Source organism: Talpa europaea, assembly GCF_964194135.1.
Source record: "Talpa europaea genome assembly, chromosome: 13".
In the NCBI taxonomy this organism is placed as follows: domain Eukaryota; kingdom Metazoa; phylum Chordata; class Mammalia; order Eulipotyphla; family Talpidae; genus Talpa; species Talpa europaea.
The window spans coordinates 39,476,353-39,492,426 of record NC_140080.1 but is presented as its reverse complement, the minus strand read 5'-3'; the positions used below and the strand labels follow the sequence as shown (position 1 = coordinate 39,492,426).

Here is a 16,074-nt window from a genome sequence, read left to right as displayed (position 1 = left end):
TGGGGGTTCAGGGACAGGCTCTCAGAGAAAGTTTAAAAGCTGAGAACTGGGGGCCGAGTTAGGAATTAAGAGCTGAAGACCTATCAGGTAGAAGAGACAATAGATACAAAACCAGGGATAGAAAATAGTCTGACAGAATTGGAAATGAAAATGTGGCTATAAGGGGACTGAAGGGGACAAGAGGAAGAATGTAGGGGACAAGAATGTGGGGGACATTGGGACTGGAGTCTGCAGTTTATTTTGAAATTCACCCAAAACCAAGGTTAGTGCCGGGATGGAAAAAAGGAAACATGAATAGGTAGGTGGGAGAGCAAGTGGAAAATGGGAATGGTAAAATCCAAGAGGTCATTGTATGGAGATTCACAGTCTTTTTTTTTTTTTTAACTTCACTCTTTGTTGGAAATTTTTCATAATAAAATGTTAGAAAAAAAGAAATTGGCATGGGATTCAGGGACCAAAAGGTTCACGTTGAGCCTTGTTGTCCATAAGGAGTTTGGACTTTATCCAAAGATGGATCGAAAGCCATTAAAGGATTTTTTGATTGGGGAAGAATATGATAAGGTTTTATTTTTTTAAAGCTCAGTCTGGCTGCTGTGCAGGATGGGGAGTGAATGGGTGGAAAGCAGGGGGATCTTCAGGAGATGCATCCTATTCCAGGATGGTGGCAGCAGTAGAGACAGACAGAATTAGATGGATTTGAGCCACATTGTAGAAGAATAGGTAAGATGGACTTGGTGTGCTCAAGTTGGGTATAAATGGAAAAGTAGATAGAAATAGTGTCAAGGCTGGTCCCCAGGACCTTGCTATGAGAATGAAGTATAATAAGGCTTTCCACTGACACTGGGAAAAGACTTTAGAAACTCATTAGTTCAAGGGGCCTGTGAGACAGCTAGTCCGTCACTGAGACTCTCAGGTAAGCAGGTAGATACCTATATGGGATATGGGTCTGAAGCTCAAGAATTCATGGCCCCCTGATTATTTTAGACAGAATGTTTATAAAAAAGAATCTGGACTTGTGGTGGGATAGTTATGTCAGAACGGACCTGCATATGTCTAGTCCAGCTCCATCTGGACTAGATATATGACTTGGAATGTCACCAGCATATTAAAGGTATTTAATGCCATTAGAATAGATGAGATGCCTAGGAGAAGAGTACTCCAGAACAGAATTTGAGCCAATGAGTGAAAAATTATGAGAAAATCAATCTTGGTTTAATATAAAAAAAAATTATAACAAAAAGTACCTCTCACTGGACTATGTGCTAAGCATGATTATCCATACACTGATATTATTCAAATCACACTATAGTGGTCATTTCTCAACAAACAGGGAGAGTCTGGTCTTGGGAGAGTTGAGTTCAGAGGGGCTCCAAACTTGAGATCCGTGTGATCTGGAAATATTATAGTTTTTCAGGGCCACAAGAATAATACATGAGGAAGTAAAGGTCTCTGCTTCTCTCCGGCCTCATGTACATACCCACATGTGCTGAAGAAGAATAGAAGCTACAACAAATAAAACTGGAAAGGTACATGGAAATGACTTTTAATATGAAGGTGCTGGGAAGGCATCGGAAGGCATGTCATATAATGGAGAGCTGCCCTGGTCCTTAAGTTGCTTTGGTATGTGTATGCAAATACCAGTTCAGAATAGTATTTCCAATGCATATGGATGAATGTTCGAGTTCTCTGCTGTTCTCAGAAAAACCTGAAATGGAAGGTGGGAAGAAACTGCCTTATACTACAGCAAATGACCTTTTGGGGGGTTGGAGATGTTCTGCTACTAAACATAATAACCAGTGCATTGAAAATCACTCGCAAGTGTTCATTATTAGCATCCAGGTCCCCAGGGGCGATCCCCAGGCCTTTATGAAGGCTGCTGAGAAATGTACCGATGAACCTGGGGTGAATAATATTAGGTCAGTCCTGTCAAAATATTGGTAACACTCAATGAAAAGAGCGCAGCTGTAGACTGACATTCCTAGACTCTAGCTATTGGTCTTTGTGAAGAGACGGAGGGCCCAATTTAGACACTTAGCTGAGGGGGGAGCATTGAGGCTGGTTAAGGACTGTCTGTATTGCAGGTGTTCCTAGTGGGTTTACTCATTTCATCTCTCTTAACACCCGAGAGAGAATCGTTGCATTAGCAGCAGTTTTCAGAATCAGATATGTCAAGGTTCCACAAAGCAGAGCAACACATGCAGGTAGTGTGCCTGTATAACGGCGGGACAGGACACAGAACAGGATCTCTATGACCTGAGCAGATGGGTGAAGGAGGAGTTCTGGAGCCCTCTGTGGCTTTTGCAGGCTTTTACTGGGATTTACCAGGTACACAGCAGGCTGGGGTGCTGGGGGGGCCGGGAGGCTGGCAGGCCTCCCAACCCCCAGCAAGTCTTCACTCTTTCTGGGCTCTCCGGCCTTCTCTGCTTCTCTGCTCTGCTTCTCTCATGGTTCTTCTTGTGGTTCTGCTTCTGCTCTTCTCGTGGTTCTCCTCTCTGCTGGCATCCCTGTGACACCATCCTAATAACCCCAGTCTCAGCCCAGGTGAATCCCATCTACATAGGCCCACACCCTACTCCAGGTGCCCGCCATCAGGCATGCATTCAGGACCACGAGGATCCATCATCTATCCTGATGGCGGGAGGCCAGAAAAGCCTGATACTTTTTACCTTACCCTACAGCCTGTAAGTGACAGAAGCAGATCGGAACCCACAGCCGCCTGGGCCTAGGCTTTGCACTTGCCCACCCCTGCTGCCTGTGTCAGGATTTCGGGTGGGGAATTGCAGGCTGTGTCCTCTATACTGCAGCCATCCCAGCTCCACTCACTTGTTCCAGCCTGTAGGGTAAAGAAAAAGTATCGGGCTTTTCTGTCCTCCCGCCATTAGGATAGATGAGGGAACCCTGTGGTCCTGAATGCATGCCTGATGGCAGGCACCTGAAATGGGTACACCTGGGCTGAGAGACTGAGTTTATAAGGGCGGCATTGCGGGGATGCCTGCAGAAGCCGAGAAAGAAGCAGAGGAGCAGAGAAGCCGAGAGAGAAGAGAGCCATGAGAAGAGCAGAGAGAATGTGAGAGAAGGCCGGCAAGCCCAGAGTGAAGACTTGCTGGGGGCTGGGAGGCTGCCTGCCATGTACCTGGTAATCCCAATAAAAGCCTGAAAACCCGCCGAGGTCTCCAGGACTCTCTCCTCCTTTACCCCGTCTGCATGGGATCCTAGAAAACCTGCTCCGTGGCCATTCCTACCCCTACACAGCCTTTCCCAGCAAGGCAATGACAGGACTGGGCTTCCCCTTCTTCCCACAGGGAGGGAGAATTCCCCCACCCAGTGCTGAAATCCCTAGTTGACTCCTCATGCACATTCACTCTACTCCATGATGAGAGGAAAGGTGGTGGGGGGTTGGGGGGAGAGAAGGAAAATAGATATGGTTTTGTGAAATCCAAGTATGAAAATTAGCTGGGCTTTTCTGGTCTTCTCCATGTCCTTCATCCCAGCCTGGGACATTCACAGTCACTTCCCAAGCTGAGCCCAGGTGGGCCCCTGAGCCATGTGGGGTCCCATTCTCCAGACTGATGGTGACTCAGATAGTTGCCTAAGCTGAGCAAAAGGAGGGGCAGAGGCAGCTGTGTGGTGGCAGATGCCTTTGCATGTACATGTTGAGGTGTCTGAGGCCGCCTCTAGGCTGGGGCAGCCCACCAGCATGGCTCCCCTCACTGCCCCATTCGTGAGTTTGTGTTCACCACACTTGTCTTCACCACCACATTCCCTCCTTTTGTCACTTTGGTCAGACTCCAGGTTCAGGCTGAAATGCCATCTGACATTACAGATCAGTTCTGACATAATTATCCCATTGAAAGTCCAGATTCTTTTTTACTTTGTTATTTTTAAAAAGATTTATTTTTATTTATGCAGACAAGAACTGGGGTGAAGGCCAGAGGTGCAGGGGGTGAGAGCATTCACCAGAGACAGAGTAGGGAGCAGAACAGGCAGATCTACTGAAATACACTGCTGAGGGGAGCAGTGGGTGAGACAGGAGAGGTCTGCTGGGCCATGTGGGTCACCTCCCTGGCCAGGGATCGAACTCATGCCACAGTGGCTGGCAATAGCTTGATAACACTGAGACTTTAACCCCAGCACCACCAGGGAGGCCCCCAGATTCTTTTTTATAAGCCCACTAGGAGCTTTATCTGAAATGATCAGCAAGCCTTGAGTTCTTGTGCTCTGAGTTCACTAGGGGAGTGATGAGAGACTATGCATGTGCGACATCCATGGAAAACACAGCAATCATGTTGGATTCTTTGGGGGAAGTGTCATCATGGATAATGGAAAGGACTGGGTACGTGGAGGGGATGTCAGATTCTCAATCAGAAGGAGGCCTGATTGCTTAGAACAAACGTAGAGAAGTGGAGGGTACTATGTAGGCAAGGATTAAAAAGATGCATGGAGTACAGGGGTCTGGAGAGGCTCCTGAAGGCAGGTGTTTTTCACTTGAGAAGGACAGGGCCACTGGATGAAGTATGCCAGAGTACCTTGCCGGTGAGAGGCTGCATCCAGGAGCACTGGGCTCCATGCTAGTGACTGCCAGCCTCCTCCATCACACATTGCTAGTTTTGCTACTATGAATCCCTGTTTTGTGATGAACCCGAAGTAGTTACAGAATAGCAGGCCACCCCCTGCACTAAGGGAGGGAACTCAGCTCTGTGACCCTCAGCAGATGCACAAGGCGGGGAGTGTAGGAAACTGGAAATGGCTCTAATAGGGAATATTGCTTCCAAATGCTGAGCATCCACAGGTGGTGTAAGAGATAAATTGTGAATCCCTGCATAAAAAATACTAGCAGAACGTGATTGACCAATGAGGAGTGTTACACAAGAAATTCAGGAAGACTAAGATTGCTCGTGTAACTTTGCAGAGGTCAAGCTAGGTGGACTATTGATTCACAACCACCAAAATGTTGTCGTTCACATTCCTCTTTGCCTTTATGTCCTGACTGATAAGGCAAATAATACATAAACACTTTCTCCCTTGAAAGGATTCAAGCATTGAAGAAGGAGATAAAGCAAAGCATGAGTCACCTTCCATCCCCAACGTCTCCCAAGGGTGGCCATTGTCGATGGTTGGGTGGGCTTCCGCATTGCCATCTTTCCACGCATTTTCATACATTTAAATATAGACGTGCAGATATACCACTGGGAGAGGGATTGTTTATTTGCATAAATGAATGCATACTGCTTGTTTTATTTGCCCTTTGTTTGTTCTCCCACTGAATGATAAATTTGAAAGATCTTTCCATGTCAGGATGCCGACATACGGCTGCACAGCACCCTACCGTATGACTGAACCTTGGTTTATTTAGTAGTTCCTTAGTAGTTCCCTTGTGGATGAAGACAAAACTGTTTCCAGCTTTTTGTGTTACATAAGATGCTGCAGTGATTATCCATGTACATTTGCTTTGTTCACGTGTTCTGCCTGATTTTATCATCTTTGAAGCTAAGATACTGGTTTCCATTTCTTAGCAAAATGGCAGCATGAAATAGCTGGACCTCCATTTCTTCTCTCAGGAAAATTGGACAAGTTGTTTTAGCTCTTGAACTTGAATTTCCTACTGTAGAAAATGGGCTACCTGGCATACCTAACTCTATGTGCATAGTGCTGTGAATTCCAGAACCACTGTGGATTGGACTGTTTGCAAAGAACAATGTTTCCTGCTGGCAATTGTGATGGGCTTACTCTGTGCCAGGGAAAGACTTCGGGCTTTCAAATATTTATCTCATTTGATCTTTATAGCCTGCAAATTTACATTGTCTTTATACCCCTTTAAATGAATAGTCAAAATAGAATGAGATTATTACTTGCCCCAGGTTACCCAGCAGCAGGGACAGAGCAAAGTTATTCCCAGGTCTGGCCGTATCCTCAGAATCAGCCCTAAACTCTGCAGGTCACCTCAGAATAGTGTTGGGATACACCAGTTCAGAACAAAAGTCTGTAATGTTGACACAGAAAAGAGTATTCATTTTTCTAAAGAAATAGTCTTTTGAATCAGTTCCATACAAATGGTCCAATTTTTCTCAAGAATTTGGAAGTGAAGAGGGGGAAAATTGGAAGGCGGTGTCGTATCGTAAGCAGTGATGTGGAATGCACAGCAGACCTGAGTGTTATTCCCAGTCCTGTCACCATAATTAGTCACTTTTACTCTCTGGGCTGCAGTTTCCTAATCTACTAAAACGAGGCTGAAGATGCAGGAGAGGGCCTTGTTCTCTAGAGACTTTTCTGGCTCTAAGTTTCTATGAAGCGTTATGTCTGTATTTGTGATCATCTGGGTCTCCTTGGTGTGTTCTGATGTTGCACCCAGGGGTGAGTATGGGAGTCAAAGTCACAGGCTTTGGGTGGCCCCAGAACTCTGGACCTGGTTGGACCTAACCATGGGGCAGATCATCCTTTTGGCAAGATGGGGCTGGTGCAGCCAAAGAGGTGGAGCCAGGAAGGGAAGCATCTTTTTGCCAAGAGCTGCTGCAGATGGAGGAGCCAGTCTGTCTGGGCAGCCCATGACTTTGAGAGGAGCCATTTGGCAAAGTTGTTGGCAGGAGCTGCCTTCCAGCATGACTGCTGGAGACTGTCCTGGGCTGGAGTGAATCAGGGACGCAGCAAAGGTGGCTGGTGGAACAAATAACCATCTGGTGAGCAGGGCGCTGCTCATCTTGCTGCACTGACAGGGAAGAGCAAGTGCCAATCGGCAAGGCTGAGCTCTCAATGAGAGGATCTGACAGGCACAATAGAATTTCTTTCTCCCTGCTGTCGTACACTCCCTGGAGGGGCTCGGAAGCCCCCAGGGAATCTGGGTCTTTCAGAAATGAGGAAAGTCCCAATTTCTTCCAGTGTTTGAAAGTAGGGGGGAAAAAACATCAATTTAAACCAAATTTCTTTTATTTATTGCCAGACACTATGCAGACTGTGCTGGGGAGTGTAAATTCTTGTTCTCAAGCATCCTTCGATCTATTTGGGTAGATGACTCTGTCCTCAAAATCCAGACAAGCTGTGTTTGTCTGAGCTATGTTTGCCTCTGGTATTACCACACATACCACACCTGTTCTAAGCAGTGTCCTCTCAATTGTTTACTTCATAGTCATTCTGAAATAATTATATCTAGGCATACTATAAAAAAAAGATATTCAGTTCCTTAAAAAGGATACACACCCTGTTCTCATAGTTTATATTCTACTAGTATTAAATAAATACAAACAAAAGAAAATTTCCCTCTAGACCCATCCATAATCATTGGATTTTTTTCTTCCAGGTTGTGTATGTGTGAGAGAGAGACAGAGACTATTGGATGAAAACTATAATTATATGCATGATAATATCATAGCTATTGTTGTTTGTATGTTTGGGTCACACACACAATACCATGAGCATTTTTCTGTAACATCTTATAGTTAAACCATAATTTTAGCTATCACCTATGCTGGAAGTTTAGATTATTTCCAGTATTTTCCAATAATAGTTGTGTGATGAATAATTACACAAATCCAAATCATATTTTTTCGTTACTAGAACAAGCTTCTAAATTCAAGATGGCTGGGATATTAGAGATACACAGTTAAGGTTCAAGACAGTAAATTATCTTCTTAAAAAGATGTTCCAAGGAATACCTTTATAATTGCCATGGTCCTTTTGCCTCAACCTCTCAGTGTCACAGACTTTCAGAGTATTGAAGTTCATCCTAGGGAACTTATGTTATCATAAAGATATAGAAAGAGAACTTTAATCTCACCTCATTGTCCTTGTCCTTCCCCCAACTCTATGTCGCTTTACCCCTCCTGAGACGAGAGCCAAGCTCAGTCCTCAGCCTCTACCATTAAATACATGGGTGAGTAGCTTGTTCTCTGGGGTTTAGCTCCCAGCCACATTAAGTAAAATGACTTTCATGGGTCCTTGGCATCATTTGTAGATAAGTATATGGAAGCTAGTGACCCAGAAATGTTAATTTTCCTCAAACTAGTGAGTAGGTAACTTCAAGGAATGATTGACCCAGTATAGTTGTTTAATGAGTTAACCTCTCCTGAGGTTCAAATTTGACGTTTCTGAAAGCTATGTTAACTTTTTTGGGTTAATACTATGTGTAGTTGAATGTGATCTGAACCCAGGGAAATCTGAGAAAACTAACTACATTGACTTAAGACTTCCAGATGTTTCTAGCTTTCACCAAAAATAGCAGTATTTGCTGGAAATTAAAGGACAAATATTATAAGCTATGACTTGGATTATATTTGTAGTGAGTGATTTTTCATTCCTTTTCAAAGTAGATTGAGCCTGCATTTCAGCAGACTTTAGGGATTATAGCTAGGAGTCAATTTTAAATCTTCGTTCATTTTGTGTGAATATTTGGGGCATTTTTCTCCTGAAGTACCAAGTGAGAAGACTAATTGAAACATAAGCAATAACATAAGCGGTTAGAAGATAAAATTTAAATGATGTGGTTAAAAGGTGTGTAGATATGTGGGCAAGAGATAGATGGGCAGTTGCATGGATGAAGATCAGTGGTGCTTAGTAGGAGATCTCAGAGGATGAAGAGTGTTAAAGCAGTTTCTAGAAACCTCAAGTCTTGATTATTTGGGATCATAGCATTAAGATCTATATCTCATCTTTGTCTTCTATCTGGAATGTCAAGGCAGGTGGGACAGGGTTGAGAGGGCAATTGATTAGAGAGGTACAGATCCATGGGGACTTTCTGCCAGGCCTCATCATTGCTGCTAGTTTAAAAGGAGAAGATGAAACAGAAGGGAGACTAGCTCCCTGGAACCTGAACTAACAAGAGACTGGGACAGTTCAATGCTTCCACCTGATGTCTCCTACAGTGACTGATGTCTAATCCTGTCCCCACTCTGTAGGGTTAGCGTGGGTAAACACTGTCGTACTAAGCTTTGGAAATCAGAACCCTCTGGTCACTTCATAGGACATAAAGGAGAAGTTTTCGGTACAGTGACATTTGTGAAAAAGGTGTATTTTCCCTCTAGGTCTCTGAACCCCTTGCAGGGTCAGAAATCAAAAAGATGCTAAGGTCTCTGCAGGACCCGAGGAACTCTGTGCACTACGGTGAAGTACAAAAATGCAAAAGCAATATGATTAGCATGCTTCTGCTGCCAACATGCTTACTCAGCCCCCAAGCTTCCTCAGCACAATTTGAGATGGAAATTTTCTGATCAGAATTTTCCCTATAAGTCTGAGAATCTTGAATTGGAGCCCATTGTGCAGGCCAGATTTTTTTTTTTCTTTTTCCAGTTACTTGACAAGCCAGTTGCCTTTGAGTCACTCATATAGATGGCCTTGATTCAGATAGTAGTACATGCTGGAAAGGTAAAAAATATTTCCCTACTGTTGTTTGACCCTTTAAGATTAGTCTGCTCACAGTTTCTCCTGTGCTTATAAATCGTAATGTTTTCTGCCTGTCCACTCATCTCCCGAATCTCCCTTGACTGATCTTCAAAGCAACCAAGCTGTCTTGTCCTGGGTCTCACAGCCCCAGGTCGTGCTCACTTCCCTGCTCCTTCATGTCTGTTTCCCCTTCTCTGCTATCGACAAGGTCTGCCTGGAATCCACGTTCTCCCATGAATTTATTTCCTGAATTCTGCCAGCTCTTTCTTTGTAACAATTCAAGAGGTATAGTGTTGTCCTTACTTCATGACTGTGAAAATTGAGGTCCAGACAGCTGCCAGAATGACGCAAAAAGAGGAGGTGTGTCTCTGACTGGAAAGATATCCCTGAAAGGTAATCATCACATGTTAGTGTCTCTAGTCTTTTCTAAGAGGGCAATGCAGTGCTTGGTGCACAGGTGCTAAGTAAATTGTGTTTAACCTGATTTTTTAAAGATTTATTTATTTTTACATACAATAGCTGGGGTGTAGGCCAGAGGTGCAGGGGTGGGGGCAGAACAGGCAGACCTACTGAAATACACTGCTGAGGGGAACAGCTGGTGAGACAAGAGAGGTCTGCTGCACCATGTGGGTAGCTCCCTGCCCAGGGATCAAACTCATGCTGCAATGGCTACCAATAACTTCATAGTGCTGAGACTTAACCCCTTGCACCACCAGGGAGGCCCTGTTTAACTTAATTTAACTCTGGGAATATTGATAATGTCTCTGTATTTAGGATAGTAACCAGTCACGTATTCTTTACTTAGGAGTTTAAACTTGTAGATCCCTCTAAACATGTTTAAGGCAGTTCTCCTACCCCCCCTAAAATTTAAAGATCCAGGGAAGTTAGCAAAAGATGTGCTAGATGACTTTTGCTGTCACTTGAAACTGGGCCAGCTAATTAAGAGCATAGCCTACTATGTATTCGTTCATCAATTTATTTTTGCATGTTTATTTTTTCATTTTTACTTTTTAATCGATTCAGCAAATATTGATCAAGCAATGGAAACCTCATTCATATTGTATGAGTTGGTATATGATATCAGTTTGATATATCATATAAAGCTTTATTAACATTGGTTAACGATAGAGGGTTAAAGCAAACAAAATTTTTTTTTTAATTAAAGGTAGTCATATCTTTGATCCAAAGAATTCCACGAAAAAGAAAGAATGGCTACCAGAGTATTAATGATGGTTATTTCAGGTTGATAAAATTTAAGGAACTTTTACCACTTATCTTGCTATGTTCTATAACATGTTACCATTTTTAAATAAATATATTGTCTACAAGATACAATAATGTTTGTCATTATGGTGAAAAATAATTCATGTGGTATGTGTCTATTAAGTGCAAAACCTAGTTCCTGGATACCCATGTAGTAAATATTCACCTGAATTCTTTAATTTTGAAGTCATATTAATAATCCTTCAAATGGAAATCAGTTTGATCCCTGTAAGAGCAGTGATAAGTGGACACTAGTAACCGTCAATTCTGGAATAAGCTTTGGATGAAAGGGCTCTGGCAATGACCTTGGCCCACAGATTCAGAGCCCCTTTGGGCACATGTCTGCTAAAACAATAAAGGTAAGATGATACCTCTGACCTCAGTCAATCATTTCATAAGGGGGCTGAGAAAGGGTCTGGATGAGTCAGGAAAAATCAATTGCAATGATGGAAAAGCCATCTAAGATAAAATATCCTAGAACTGACTGGTCAGATCCAGCCCCTCTGCATAGGAAGGATCTCACAGTCTGTGTTTATTGACACAGAAGGTGGTTTTAATTACCCTGAAGGAATTTCTGGAATGTTTTGCCAGAGCCAGTTCACAAATGTTTAATCTGTGGATTAGTGACAGCCAGACCTACTGGAGAGGTCCGCATGTGGGTGACACTGGTCAAGTGTAGTGTATTTCGAGGTGACCCTCAGTGATGGTGTAGAGGGGGTGTCTTATCAGGGAACTTAGGCAGGAAAGGGCCACTATTCATACATGAGAGGACCTGGACTTTGGAAACCTTGGTATGTTTTAGGTCTGAGAAGCCTAGTTTCCTTCCCAGTCATTGATCATGACCTAAGCAACCACCATAACTTCTGTTTTTGGTATTCTGAGAATAAACTTGGTAAGAGGATCGACAGCCACTGTTTAAGTGGCTGACCAAGAAATTAGCTTCATGGTCCCTTGATTAGTGATTTGAAAGAATGAATATGCCTTTCCAAATACAGGCCCAAGGAAAATTTATACCTGTGATCTTTAGTTTTACCCGTTTATGTTGACCTAGAAAATATCCTAAAAGCTATAATAGAAAAATTAGTGAAATGGTGTCCTATCATAGAGCCTTTTTAATCTGTCAGTTACCATGAGGGGAAACTATAGTCCAAGATAAATGTAAAAGCACCAAAGAAATTATTTCCCAGATTTTAACATCTTTACTCTTGAAGTTCTTGGTTGTATAATGTACATGTAAAATGTAAGATGTAAAAACAGTCAATAGTACTAAATACTATCTTTTATTCATCTCTCCAAGTTTAACTCCAGATGGAATTTCTTTTTTCTCTCTGCATAAAAATGTCCTTCACACTACCTCCTTCCACTGCTGTCCCAACTAATCTACATATAGGTCAGATTCTACTTTCTAATGTAGACATGTGAGGGAAAATAACTTGGCACCTTGAAATCTGAATGGGAACCCATCCAGGTATCTTGGAATATATTGAGTTTCCTTTGTTGAGCTACTGAGAATATCTGTGCCCGGTTTCGTGACTTTTTTTGCCTGCACAGACAGGCTTCTCGGGCTGTCTCATACGGACAAGTACTGATATGGGGTAATTGGGAAGTGAGACCATTGGAAATGAATCTCTCTTAATTTTCAAAATAACTGAGCATATAGTTCCATGTGTGTTTGTGGTATAGCTGATAATGGTCCATTTAAACAGTTCTCCTTCTTATTGCCTTTTAGTCTATGGTGCATCAACTTGGCTAGCCCAGGTTGATATGCTGGCATCCAAATGTTAGGCATGGAAGGAGCTACATAAAAGATGCCATCTTGGGAAGAAGCGTTCTATGTCTGCAAAGTATTTTCATTGTGCATATCTACTGTACACGCATTTAGAGAATTAAGTTTTATTTCCTTAGTGAGAAAACTAAGATCTGTGGAGTTAATCAGCTTGCCTATGATCACATAGCTGGTTTGTGAAGACAATATGAGTGCTAAAGATTGTGATTGCTAACACAGAGCTCTTCCCATGATATTAAAAGAGTAAATAAAATCAACTTTCACTGAACTTCCAACTAGATCAAATCTTGCAGTCTTGGAAAAACAGTGCTCATTCGTGCTGCCTTTGTAAGATGCTGGCACCCCATATCCTTAGCATGGATTCTCTGGATGGAGCAGATGGCGTATGTAGTCCTGTGATTGTTGGGGTGGGCGCACATCTGGGATATGTTCCATTCTTTTGGTCATTTGTTGTCATTAATGCAATGGGAGGGTCTCTGGGGCAAAACTCATAGCAAGTAATACAAGCCTCAAGGAGATATGACTTGATAATTATAAAGATGTGCAGAAACTGTGGACTAGGTTCTACTTCACAAGTGCATCCTATACCAAATACCTAACTTTACAGATCTCTCCCATTTGGAGCAAATAAGAAAATAAGCCAGATGGACAATGGATTAACCATCGGCAACACCATTCTTATGCCTGGAAACATAAGTGTTGGGAAGCTACATTTGCTAAGTGGTTTTCCATACTATGTGCATATTTTGCTTAATTTGTATTGAAATGTGTAGCAGTGAATTTTTTAATAAGAAGATGGGTTTTTGACGTAAATCCTCTTCTTAAAATTGGCCATATGTAAAATAGGGGCAATACTAACTACCTTCTATGCTTATACTGTGGTTTCTCTTCAGATCGTATAAACCTTCCACCTTTATACCTTCTATGCTTGCAGAGAGGACTAAGTAAGACAGTAATTGTATGGTGGTTAGTTCAGTGCTTGACAGAGATTGAACATTCTCAGTACTTGTTATTTGCTTGCTTTAGTATTTCTAGAAGCCTTAGGTGGTTTAAAGTGTTATTTGCACTGGACTATACTTTTTTTTTTTTTCTGCTTTGTGAATCTTAGAGTTTGTGACTATAGTAAAAATGTACTTAAGTGGTTAAGAACACAGTCTCTGGAGATCAATGTGTTTGTATTCTGACACTGCTACTTGCTAGTTCTATGACTTAGGTAAGTTATTTAAACTCTCTCAGCCCAGGTGCCTCTACTGTAGAATGAGGGTGACAATGCTTAACTTGCAAAGGTTGGCAATGTTAAATATGACTGTGAATGTAACAGTCCCAGATACATAGTATGTAGTAACTGCCAAATAATGTGAGGTTGTGTTTTCAGTAATATTAACATAGTTTTCTGTGCCCTGAAGCATAATTATCAGGCACACTCAAAAGATAGTTGCTTTGAATACAAAACGGAGGAGAGTAAGTTAATTCACCAACTGAATCTTTGATACAGTGTCAGCTCTGGCTCATGGTGATTGATCCCTTTTAAATAATAAATATAATCTCATACAATAGTAAATGGAAACTTGTGAGAGTCTAAGTCAACCTCTGCCCTTTTCTTAATATGAACAAAAGCATTTGGAAACTCAAATCCATTACCCGCTCTATGTACCAACAGTAGGCTAGTTTTAAAGGTAATAGCTTTAAGATAGTAAAAAATTAATGGCAATAGATGAGACCTCTCTTTCTATATTAGCAATTTATTGAAGTTTCCTATTAAGGCTTAATTTTTGCTTGTTTAAAAATCCCTAATCTCCATTTTTAGTTCTTGTATTGCCTTATTCATAGACTATTCATAGATTCATCTGGAATCAAACTCACACCTAGAACACTTCCAGAGAGAGGGGTCCTCTTGGTCCCATTGAGATGACCTACCCTCATTTCTATATAGTCCAAATTGCTTGAAAGTTGTATAGCAGAGAGTCTCCAATCTCGTTACCCAAGCTCCTCAACTCTACCCTCTGAAACCTGCCTCAAAAGCTAGTATCCTTTGTACATGACTTCTCGTTAACCATATGAAGCTAGCTCCCCCCAAACCCCCTTCAAAACTCCCTGGATGCCATCGGGCAGTTGTTTTCAAACATTAAGATGTGTTAGACTCACCTGAAGTGTTTGGGCTTGCCCCAGAGTTTCTAATAAATGAAGGGCAGTGTCTGAAAGCTTGGGTTCAAGGGTTCCGAAGGCCATGCTCCTGCAGTGGTCTGAGCAGCACCTGAGAACCACTGCCATCCAAATTCCCCGGGCAGCCCCGGCCAGGTGCCCTCTTCCAGCTGAGGAGCTGGCACTAGGGCTGGGTGTGGTGTTACCTTTGTCTCCTTATTTGCCTGCATTCTGACAGGCTGGGAGCTGCCCCACACAAGAGGCTGTGGGGGTCTGGGGAGTGTGTCATGGATCTGTATGTTACCAAAAGTTGAAGTGTCACTACCTCCTGGAGTCTGGATCTGAACCCCATGTTTGTCACAGGAGCCAAGGGAGACCCCAAGACAGAGACTAGTGGCACAATAATGAAGCATGAATTATCCAGATGAAAGCACCTATGGAAATAAAGGTATTATTATTTCTACCTAATATTCCTAAGAAAATAGCAATATGGGAGTGTAGAATATTTCCAGTTGCTTAAATGTTGAAATGTGGGAGCCAAATAAATTCACATTTTAAAAAGAAGGGATAGCTAGGAAGCATTGTATGACTTACTGTTTTGAGAACTAAGGACATGTTTTGATGGAATGGTTTGGTACACAGTGATGACAAAGAATGAAATGCCGGAAGAGAGAGATGAGAATAGGTAAGATAAGACTTTGCTGGATGCTAGATCCATATGTAGGATAACTGAAGACCCAGATAGATATATTAACTGCTCAGAAAAAAAAAAATGGGGGTTGGCTGGGGTCAGGAGGCAAAGAGACAATATGGAAGAAGGAAGGGTCTCACTAAATTGGTACTTTTGAATTAGAAAGCAGATCCAGATATTGCTAAGTATGAAAAATGGCAACTTCTTTTTTTTAATAATAAATTTTATTTTTATATTCCCCATACAATTGCAACCCCCTTATTTTGACCCCAATCCCTCCCCTCCCGCCCCCCACCCCCCCAAAAGTGTCTCTGGTTCATAGTTTTTGTTGATTTTGATTTTCACTTTCTTATAGTTATTCATTTTCCTGGTCCCTTATTTAAGTTTTCTAGATTCCTGCTATGAGTGAGACCATCCGGTATTTTTCTTTTTCTTTCTGGCTTATTTCGCTGAGCATGATCCCTTCCAGCGCCATCCATGTTGCTGCAAATTGCATGTGTTTATCTTTTTTGAATGCTGAGTAATATTCCATGGTGTATATGTACCACATCTTCTTGATCCAGTCATCTATTTTTGGGCATTTGGGTTGTTTCCAAAGCTTAGCTATTGTAAATAGTGCTGCTATAAACATAGGGGTGCAAGTGTTCTTTGGAATTGATGTTTCTGTGACCTTTGGGTAAATACCTAGGAGTGGAATTGCTGGATCATATGGAAGCTCTATGTTTAGTAGGTCCAGAAATATCCACACAGCTCTCCATAGTGGTTGGACCAGTTTGCACTCCCACCAACAGTGCAGGAGAGTTCCTTTTTCTCCACAACCTCA

At 42.2% G+C, this 16,074-nt stretch overlaps 1 protein-coding gene across 4 annotated transcripts in view; it reads left to right on the top strand.

Moving 5' to 3' along the window:
* Nucleotides 1-16,074, top strand: part of PPP2R2B (protein phosphatase 2 regulatory subunit Bbeta) — a gene marked incomplete at both ends in the record, with an annotated part of 481,997 nt that overhangs the window by 200,057 nt on the left and 265,866 nt on the right. Inside the window, one exon of one of the 4 annotated variants that reach the window (XM_084252165.1) lies at nucleotides 14,972-15,008. The exons of the other annotated variants lie outside the window; for them this stretch is intronic. Within the exon in view, the coding sequence (XP_084108291.1) occupies nucleotides 14,972-15,008 (37 nt within the window). Of the gene's footprint in view, nucleotides 1-14,971; nucleotides 15,009-16,074 lie in introns of those variants that run through there. 4 annotated transcript variants of the gene reach the window in all.